The 10,135-nt window shown below is 46.7% G+C and overlaps 1 protein-coding gene across 1 annotated transcript; it reads left to right on the plus strand.

Annotated features, from left to right (window-relative positions):
* The first annotated feature begins 4,501 nt into the window (after positions 1–4,501).
* On the plus strand, positions 4,502–9,861 carry POU4F1 (POU class 4 homeobox 1). Its single transcript, XM_075918840.1, has 2 exons — positions 4,502–4,944; positions 5,766–9,861. The coding sequence occupies exons 1-2, from the start codon at positions 4,822–4,824 to the stop codon at positions 6,786–6,788; spliced, it is 1,146 nt and encodes a 381-aa protein (XP_075774955.1). The 5' UTR covers positions 4,502–4,821; the 3' UTR covers positions 6,789–9,861.
* Positions 9,862–10,135: the final 274 nt, after the last annotated feature.

Consider the following 10,135-nt stretch of genomic DNA (forward strand, 5'->3'; position numbering starts at 1 on the left):
AATGAAATAAAATATATGACCAGGCCCGTGAGATGCCTATACCTCTGCGAGCCGAGTTCCTGCAAAGCGAACGTGAGAGGGACTTTGTGTGAGGCTAGGTATGTGTATTTGCAGGTGTAGCTTTGGGACTGCATTTGGTGACTGTCAGAGAAGCTAGAAAACGAAGAAAGGAGGCGCACTGAGGCCTGAGCAACAACTCAACGCAGACGTATTTGCTCACAGAAACCAGCAGAGAGAGGGGCGTAAAATCTAAAGTGCACAACACAGTCGGCTGGATCCTGTGCCCATTGAAAGAATCGGTAGTAGTGCCATGATTTATCTCAGAGGAAGCAGGATCGGGCCCCTGATGGGCTTTCTCTTTTCATCAGTTTCTGAGTGCCTGGAAGGGGCTTGTGGTTTGAAATGGTCTCTCCCCCCCCCCTCCACAAAAGTGTCCCAGGTGCCACGAATGAGGGTTGGTTTGATCTTTTCATGCAGCCATTTGTTTCAGTAGTACACCTGACGAGCCACGGAGGCTCCGATATTTGCGGAGACTAAAGCCAATGGGAAGGTCCTCTCCTGTCTGTGCCCGCCACTCCCGCTCTTGCCATCTGTGAGGAAGAGATCCGAGCAGAAAGAGTTGCTTGAGAATGAAACTTTGACGCGAAGTCCAATGCCTGAGGGCTCCAGTATAATAAAAGGAGGGCAGGACAAAAATCTGGCCACAGAACATTATCCAAAGTCATGTTACCCACGGTACCTTAGCAGGCAGGGCCGGGATATCAGCCCTAAGTCAGTTGGTTTTTACAGATACTGGAACCGTCAGTCTTGAGTGAATGGTCACTGGGGCGCTGTGTGGTAGTGGTGAGGGGGGGACACCTGAAATGGGTGAAGTTGACTACCTGAGAGAAGTATTAGAGGGGTAGCCCTGTTAGTCTGAAAGTGCATAAACAACTAGGAGTCCTGTGGCACCTTATAGACTAACAGATTTATTGGAGCATAAGCTTTCGTGGGCTAAGACCCACTTGGTCAGATGCCTTGCATGTAGAATAGTGATAGAAATGTAGCCGTGTTAGTCTGGTGTAGCTGAAACAAAATACAGGACTATGTAGCACTTTAAAGACTAACAAGATGGTTTATTAGATGAAGTGGGTCTGGCCCACGAAAGCTCATCATCTAATAAACCATCTTGTCAGTCTTTAAAGTGCTACATAGTCCTGTATTTTTGACTGATGCATGAGGCTTTCGCACATAACACGCTCCCTCTCGCCTACTGGATGGGATTTTTGCACAATACATATGGCCCAGACTATGTGCAATAAAAAGGTGAACTGTGTTTAGCCTGCAATGCATGAGGGTACATCTGCAGTCAAGGAATAGGCGTGTACTTCCAATGGTGCTTGCCAAGGCCAGTAAACTAGCAGGCGTTGTATTGTACACACTGTCTTTTTCAACTTCTGCGCGAGGTTGCCCTGTTCCCTCGGGAACACAAACAAGCCAATGACTTTGAGCAGATGTTACCTGCGGTGATAGAAACAGTAGCTCCACAGCAGGTCCTCGCGTTAAACCCTTTCATAATATTCCTTCGGGGCTCAATCCCAGCGTGAGATGAAGTTGCAGAAAGAGACACAGGCTGCGAGTCCCGAAGTCAACGGAAATGAATGGACCAAAAGGAACATGGTCCACTTGGTACACCTTAAAACAAAAGCTGCCCCAAATCAACGTCTTCTGTTTGCTTTTTCACTCAGGGCAGATATGCCCAAGGCTACATTCTCTACTTAATACACGTATTGGTTAGTGGCAACTCAAATTGGCCTGTCTACAATGGAAGCATCATCTAGAACCGGTGTAGTCCCTACCCTAGATCAGTATTTCCCAGCTGTCCAGCCCGAAGGTTTTATTAATGACACTTGTCTTTTGACTAAAGGTCAAAAGATCACAGAAGGCTGTTGCAGAGCTAAGAAGTTAAGAATTTACTGTCAAGGAGCCCAGGATCCGCAGTGTGATGAGCAGTCTGGAAATGTGAAGCCGAAGAGTAAACAGAAAGAAGAGAGTCTTGGCTCTGGCTCAGGTACAGATTTCATTATTTCTAGTGGCTCTCTCCTGGTATGGCAGTTCCTAACCGCCGCCACCACCTTCCTCGACTCACAGGTTCTCTTCTTTTGTCCTCACGCCCTTTAGAAAAGCCACAGTAGTGGCTGAGTATAAGAACTAAAACTTCTAAACACGTGTGTGTCAAACATGGCTGGCTCTATGTTTGTCACTAGTGAGCTATCTGTAGAACATATCACATGGCTTGGGGGTGAGGGAGTCAGATCATGGAATAATCAATAGACAAAATATTTCATTTTCTCGTGCTTTTATCATCACTTGAACAACTTTCATTTACCCTGAGCATTCCCTCTACTGTGTACACTGGTATGTTTACTTGGCCAGAGTTCTGGCTAACCAGATACATTTGTCTACCTCTGAGTATCTCCGTCTCCAGTGTCAGGTGAAAAGCCCATTGTTTTTGTCTGGCCTGATGGGTTTGCCGTTATATATATTCTATTAGCAAAGGAATGTGGGTTGCTTTGCATCAGGGTCTACCAGGCGTTTTCCACAAGCGTCTCACTTCAAAACAAAGTATCAAATACACCATTTCCCTATTTGCTGAGCCTCAATTTACAAAACATGGCAGCTCAAAAAGCTGGGTAAATCATGAATTGTTAATAAAAGCATGTTAGTTATTGTTTTGTTCCTCTTACACAATGATTTCGATACCCGCCCCGCCCCCCACCTCCACCCTTAAAACCAGAATGTGTCAGTTTCTAGTTCATCCCCCTCCTAGATAAAGTTGCATTCAGAAGTCCCTGGAGACACAATAATGGATGGAGACCAGCTCCCTCGCGCACTAGTAATTGAACATCATTCTTTCTCTCTTCTCGAGCTGAATGAGAAACTGGAGAAAGCCAAATGATGATAAATGTGGACTTTACCTGAGCTTTTTAATATGTACTTTGTACGTATGTGAAGAGCGGGTGTATGCCTATGCATGGTACATGGATATGTATATACGTACGTAGGCGATGCTCAGTGCATGAGAGACATAGCTATTGCAACACTCTTTAAGGCTGACACATGGCAGATCGGTTATCAGATCACTGCATCAAACAAATGCCCGACTGCTTTTTCCTGGTGTCTGTCTTGAGCACTCCTGCAGCAGACGTGAAAACATCTGGGCTATAACCTAGGGTTATCATTAGAGTGCCCCAGTGGACTGACTTCACCTGTATTCTTCCCTGCGGAATCAAATCAATCCCAGTTGTTGATGAGAAACGCGAGAGACAAATTTACAGGTTGGTTAATTAAAAGATTTTGCTGCCCCACTTTTAACGACATATAGTTAATTTGAAAATTCCACTATTAAAAAAAAAGATCGGGCCATAACCCAAAATGTTAGTCATCAATATATTTGTGTATCATTACTCCATTATTTCTTCCTAACCTTTTCATTGAAATGCAACGGACAAAACTGGAGAGAAACACAAGACATAAAAAAAGAATTGCAACAATATTATTTTCCAGCCTTTTCCTCCTTTTCTTTTCTGCGGTAACGTCTATGAAGGCGATTCCGACTAGTTTCCCTGTGTTCTTTCTTGGTTAAAGGAACCCAACTACAGGTTGTTTAAAAAAAATAAAAAGGCTTTGTGATTATTTTATGCTTCAAGCCATGCCGGAGTGAAACGTGGGTTTTCACACGATTAAAGAAGAGGGATTTTACAGGCTGGGGGGAAAAAGCACATTTTCATTTCAACAGTGTTTCCCAGGTAGAAGCACATGCTCCTTGTGGGGGCTAAGTGGCTGTCACTTGCGGTGCCTCACACAATAATATTTGCAACAAAACTAGATGAGGGAAATTAAATGATATGGAAATCAATAGACCCTGACTGCTTCGAACTAATGTCTGTCACAATGATTATTCTCAAGGAGCCTATTTAGAATTCTTAAAAGTAACGGGCTTACGCTGAAAAACTGTCACTTTCGGTGTTCAGAGTCCTGGAGACAGAGACACACACATCTCTCTGACGGACTGCACGGGAGCACAGGAAATTAACATCTCTTTCGCTCTTTCGACTCCAGTGATTATTTGCAAAAGTGATAACTATATGTAGTTAGGCATCATGGATAAGCCAAGTACAAAATCAGGTACCAGCACCAAGCATCCACAAACTCAGAGAGATCCACCTAGCCATACACACGGCACTGTACAGATGAGCTATGCATGTACACATATTACACGCAGATGCACATACATGCACAGAATACATAGGCGCGCAGGTGGGTGTCTCCGAGTCCGATCAGAAAGGCGAGCAATGCGCATGTGTTGCAGCTACAGGTGTAGCACCTGCACTGTCCTTTCTGCTGGTCATTATAAGAGCAGCTCTCAAACTCCGGCACCGGCTAGACGTGCAAGCGCGCAAGGAGATGCAACAAGGCGAAGGGAGGGCGCGCGTGGGAGGGGGGAAGGAGGAGGCGGCGGCCGAGGGAGACAGCTGATGTCTGTCAAAGCCGGAGCTGCCAAGCTCTCGCGAGAGACTGCGGGTCCGTAGCCACGAGATGTGGGGCTCAGGTGTAAGCAGAGCGCATCTCAGCCCAGCGCTAGCATAGAGCAGACAGATAAGTGAGACCGAGAGGGCTGGAGGGAGGCTCACGGTGCGGTCCTAGGGAGCTCCAAGGAACAGCGGTACCAGCAGTGGGATCTGCCGCTGCAGCCTCGTCCCCAGCAGGAGGAGAGCGCCCGGAGAGCACTTTTCCCCTTACTTCAGGAGTGTTTGTGGATTTACATGCCAAGCCTGCAAGATGATGTCCATGAACAGCAAACAGCCACATTTTGCCATGCATCCCACCCTCCCTGAACACAAGTACCCCTCGCTGCACTCCAGCTCGGAAGCAATAAGAAGAGCCTGTCTACCAACTCCACCGGTAAGGGGCAAGCGGCTGCAGCTCTCTCCCGCTTTCTCTCCCCTCTCTCCCCCTCTCGCTCCCCTGTATACTGCATGTATGTGTATGTGCATTAATAAAAAAACCGCTGCGAGGCACATTTTGACAAGCGGCGCTTAATGTTTTTTTCATGTCCTCCTCTGCAATCATCTGAGCGCCTGTGATCTTTTTTGAAAGCGGTGTTCACACGAGTCTCCGACTTCCTCCACTTTCCGTATTAATTTTTATGACTCGGCCTCTGAAAGGAATGTTCTGTATGCGCGCTTGTGTTTGACACAATTCCCCAGCTGAGAGTTACATATCCATTTCTTCTTCTCCTTCTTCTCCCTTCCTTTCTTTTCATGTGACCCCCTCCTCTTCCCCTTCCCCCCTTTCTGATTCTCTCCTCTCCCTGTTCGCCTCCACCTCTTGCCCCGCTTCCTCCTCACCGTCTTCCCCCTTTCTTTATTTTCTCCTCCTTTCCCCCCCCCCCCCATCCCTGGCCTCTCCCTTTCATCCTCCTCTCTCTCGGCTCCCCCATTTCCTCGCTCCCCCTCTCCTGGGACTCCCTTGTGATTCCCTCTTCTCCTTCTCTCCCTACCTTGCTCCCTCCCCCCTTCCGTTCCTCCTGCCCGGTCTCCCCCACTCCACCCCCCCCATTGGTCCCTGCCTTCCCTATCGGATCACCTCCTCCCCAACTTTACTCTCTTCCCCAATTCACTTCCCCCTCTCCCCCTCGCTCGTTCCTCTGCCCCGCTCCCCTCCTCTCCGCTGCATCCCCCCTTTCCATCCTCCCTATGCTCCCCCTTTTGTGTCGATTGCAGTTGCAGAGCAATATCTTCGCCAGCCTGGATGAGACCCTGCTGGCCCGGGCCGAGGCTCTGGCTGCCGTCGACATCGCCGTGTCCCAGGGCAAGAGCCACCCCTTCAAGCCGGATGCCACCTACCACACCATGAACAGCGTGCCGTGCACCTCCACGTCCACCGTGCCGCTGGCGCACCACCACCACCACCACCATCACCACCAGGCGCTGGAGCCCGGGGACCTGCTGGAGCACATCACCTCCCCCTCGCTGGCGCTCATGGCCGGCGGCGGGGGGCACGAAGGGGCCGGCGGGGGCGGCGGAGGCGGCGGCGGCGGAGGAGGAGGGGGAGGCGGCGGCGGCGGCGGGGGGGGCTTGATCTCCACCTCGGCCCACCCCCACTCGCACATGCACGGCCTGGGCCACCTGTCGCACCCGGCCGCCATGAACATGCCCTCGGGCCTGCCCCACCCGGGGCTGGTGGCCGCGCACCACGGCGCGGCGGGGCAGGTGGCCTCGGCGGCGGCGGTGGTGGGGGCGGCCGGCCTGGCCTCCATCTGCGACTCGGACACGGACCCCCGCGAGCTGGAGGCCTTCGCCGAGCGCTTCAAGCAGCGGCGCATCAAGCTGGGCGTGACCCAGGCCGACGTGGGCTCGGCCCTGGCCAACCTGAAGATCCCGGGCGTGGGCTCGCTGAGCCAGAGCACCATCTGCCGCTTCGAGTCGCTCACCCTGTCCCACAACAACATGATCGCGCTCAAGCCCATCCTGCAGGCCTGGCTGGAGGAGGCCGAGGGCTCCCAGCGCGAGAAAATGAACAAGCCCGAGCTCTTCAACGGGGGCGAGAAGAAGCGCAAGCGGACTTCCATCGCCGCCCCGGAGAAGCGCTCCCTGGAGGCCTACTTCGCCGTGCAGCCCCGGCCCTCCTCCGAGAAGATCGCCGCCATCGCCGAGAAATTGGACCTGAAAAAGAACGTGGTGCGGGTTTGGTTTTGCAACCAGAGACAGAAGCAAAAAAGGATGAAATTTTCCGCCACCTACTAAGCGGAGGAACCCACCCCAGGCGCCAAGTTTCCATCCCCTGGAGTGTGGGCGAAGGGAGGAGGTGGAGGGGGGCAATGTGGGGCTGGGAGCGAAGGGAGGGAGATTGGGGTGTGCGAGTGGGAGTGGAGATTGTGGACCAGGCGAGGGGGAAGCCAGTGGACTTGTTGTTCGACCAGAGACACTCTCCAAAATCTCCTGGGGACCAAGGAACAGTGTAAGGGAGAAAACAAACAAACAAACTTCGTGAAGAAACTAGAACAACCAGAAGAGCAAAAGTAAATGCTCTGCAAATCCATGGGGGTCGCTTCTGCAGGCTGATCGCCCCCTTTTACAGGAAGAGAGAGCGAGACCAACTCAAGCGTAAACACACCGAGACACACACCAAACTTACAAATACATACGTTTAAAATAAACCCTTAAGTCACCAATTAAAAAAAAAAACAGAGAGAGAAGATACCCCACAATCCAGCAGCTGAAACTGTTGGTGATGATGCTCGTTGTTTCTGTTTGGGTCTCTTTTTGTTCTTTGCTTTTTAACTATGTGTTTTATGAGGCTTTGTGACGGTTCTTCTCTGTGTTGCTGGGGGGAGGGGGTTGGAGAGGGAGGCTTTTGCAGTTCCCACTTCGGTTCGGATGCGTGGGGAGAAGGGAGAGATGTTGGCCCTTGTTTCATAAACACTAACTAGGTACCAGCCGGGCGTGAATGCTCAGTCACAGGCTTTATTTATACTCTTGAGAAATTTTCCCTTTCTTCGGCCCTCACTCTGCCATGGAAGCCAGCCGTTTTTATAGCTAGCTGTATAAAAAGTTACTTGCTCCTTTGTTCCTTTTCCTCCCTGTGTGTGCTTTGTGTTTCTATCTAGAGAGAGATCCATATCTCAATAGAGATGCATCTAGCTAGAGATACAACGCATACGTGAGCTGATAGACTGCCCTGGCTGCCCCTGTTAACGTTAGAAGAAAACACGCTCTGAGTCATTAAGTCTCAGGGTTAAATGTGTCCTTCCCCTCTGACGTCTCTTCCAAATCTGTTGGAGAGGTTTAGAAGATCGCGGTGGTAGAAGGCTTCCTGTGAGTAACAGGGTTTATTTTACTGAGCAGGCAAGCGAAATCACCAATGTAAAGAGGCAGGATTGGAAACGACATTTGTTTCTGCGGGGTCTGCATGTGGAGGGGGAACACATGTGGGTTTAAAATCGTTTATTGTAAATAATAAACGTTAAGTAGAGGACTTGTTTTGTATGGTTACAATTTGCACTATCACAGTATCCCAAATTGGAAAGCAAAGCAACTATTCCGTGTTATTAAAGATAAAGGTTTATATCTCGGGGGATTGTAAGGGGAAAAGAGAGAAAGATGGCCAGAGTTCGTTGGATAAAAAAAACCAGCTGTGTACAAAAGACATTCATGGGAGCTGGTGTTATTGGAAAGGCTTTAAAGCCCAAGCATTTCTGAAAAAGAAAACACCCTGCTGTTTAAAACAAAGACTGGACTCATGCATGACCTGAAAAAGGCACAGAAAGATCCGTTATAAGGTCTCGCTATTATTTATTTATTTATTTGATTATTTATTTGATTATTTGTGTATCATTGTTTGCAGCGCAAACATTCTATGCATTTTGAAACTGAGCACTAAAATAGAGTAGCTTCTGGTAGAACCTTTTGTGGATGGTGTAATTTCACAGTTTACTGCCTGTTTTCACTGAAAACACAAACATTCTTGTCACGTTCTTGTATTTAGATTTTATTTTAAAAAGGGAAGGTGATTGTAAATATTTTCTTTAATGCAGTACACACACACACACACACACACATACACACACACACACACACACAAATACAAACTGCAACCACGTGTGGATCCTGAAATGTCTCACTGAATTTTCTCCCTGTCCATGTATGTTTGCTGAGCTTTCTCCTTGGTTGTGTCTTTACTATATTACTTTTATTTTTATCATAAATATTTCTGTAACACAAAATACAACAGGGAGATGCGTCCCAGCACACTTACAAATAAAACAAACATGAAAACAGAATAGTTTATTATTGGGTGCATCTTTTTTATTTATTTCTGAAGCACGGCTGATAAATTCAAAGGATAGCCGTTAGACAAATACTAAAATTCTACCAAAAATAAAAATAGCGAGAGATGTATTTTTCTGCTAAATTCAGAAATCATTACTTTGAGATAGCTCTTATGTGAAAATCGGTGCTCTGAATAAAATTAACTATATATTAGCTGCGTGTGGTTCTTGAAGTTTATTCTATAACTGCAGAAAATATAAATCAAAGTGAAATTAAAAAGGACTTCTGAAGTATTTCTTTTCAGTTTGATGGAAAGGATTATGCACCTACAAAATATGTGTAAAGAAGAAAAACGCTTGGTGGTTTCAGGTTTATATGTTGTTCTGACTGGCCTACTTGCACTTAATTATGTAACAAAATATTTTATTTTTATTTTGTGTTAATAAATATGAAAATCATAAACTGATCTCTCCTTACGTTGTAAATGCAATTGTTCATTAGGAACGTATAGGATGCCACCTACTGCTTCAAGTGATCAAAGAACCTCTTTCGTTTCTGATGACTTGTGACTAGATCAGATGCCAAATGTAAAAAGTTACTTAATAGCTGGGATTACTTCTTCTGTAAACATAGTTCAGCCAAATCTTTTTAATTTCGCCGGTAAATCTGTGAATCAAACACATAACGTGATGTTCAGAAAAGAATAAAACGTTCGAAAAGCTGTGATTTTAAGTAACTGTTGATGTTAAAAACAAAAGCACTAAAGGTATTTTTTAAAAAATAGACCTCGTCCACCGGAAATTGACTTGTTTCTGTTGTTATTAACTTGAAATGTCATCAGAATTTTTAATAAATGCATTTGTAAAAATATTATTTTATAGAAAAAGTATTACCGGATATCATTTTTGGAGAGTCAGGAATGAACAAAAAAATAAATTACACACTTTTTTTTAATCTTCCCCATAACTGAAATGTTACAGGACAGCACGTTTGTATTATACAACAATGACCAATGTATGTATTGAAAAGTAAAGAAGTTTGTTTTGTATTAAGTACAATCCTTATCGAGTACAAAGCAAATACTATGTTAATAAAACAGATAATGAAAACAATAACAGCTTTGCAGAGTTTCCTATTTTTTATGGTAGGAAACTGTGCAAAACCAGAATGCTCTGCTTTCTGTGGAATGGATTTGAAAATTTCAAGACAGAATGCCAAGTAATACTGAAGCCTTTTTAATCACCTCAATGAGAATAGCTCCGGGGGAGGCTGGAAAGTGTGGTCACTCAAAGGCCGTTTAAAATGTTGCTTCTTAAAAATAC

This window comes from Pelodiscus sinensis, chromosome 1 (genome assembly GCF_049634645.1).
Source record: "Pelodiscus sinensis isolate JC-2024 chromosome 1, ASM4963464v1, whole genome shotgun sequence".
Taxonomy (NCBI): Eukaryota; Metazoa; Chordata; order Testudines; family Trionychidae; genus Pelodiscus; species Pelodiscus sinensis.

What these genes read in the sequence shown, in the direction of transcription:
- POU4F1 (XM_075918840.1), top strand. Translation starts at nt 4,822, where the DNA reads ATGATGTCCATGAACAGCAAACAGCCACATTTTGCCATGCATCCCACC. An exon ending in CCTGTCTACCAACTCCACCG is followed by an intron (nt 4,945 to 5,765) that starts GTAAGGGGCAAG and finishes TGTCGATTGCAG; the next exon opens with TTGCAGAGCAATATCTTCGC.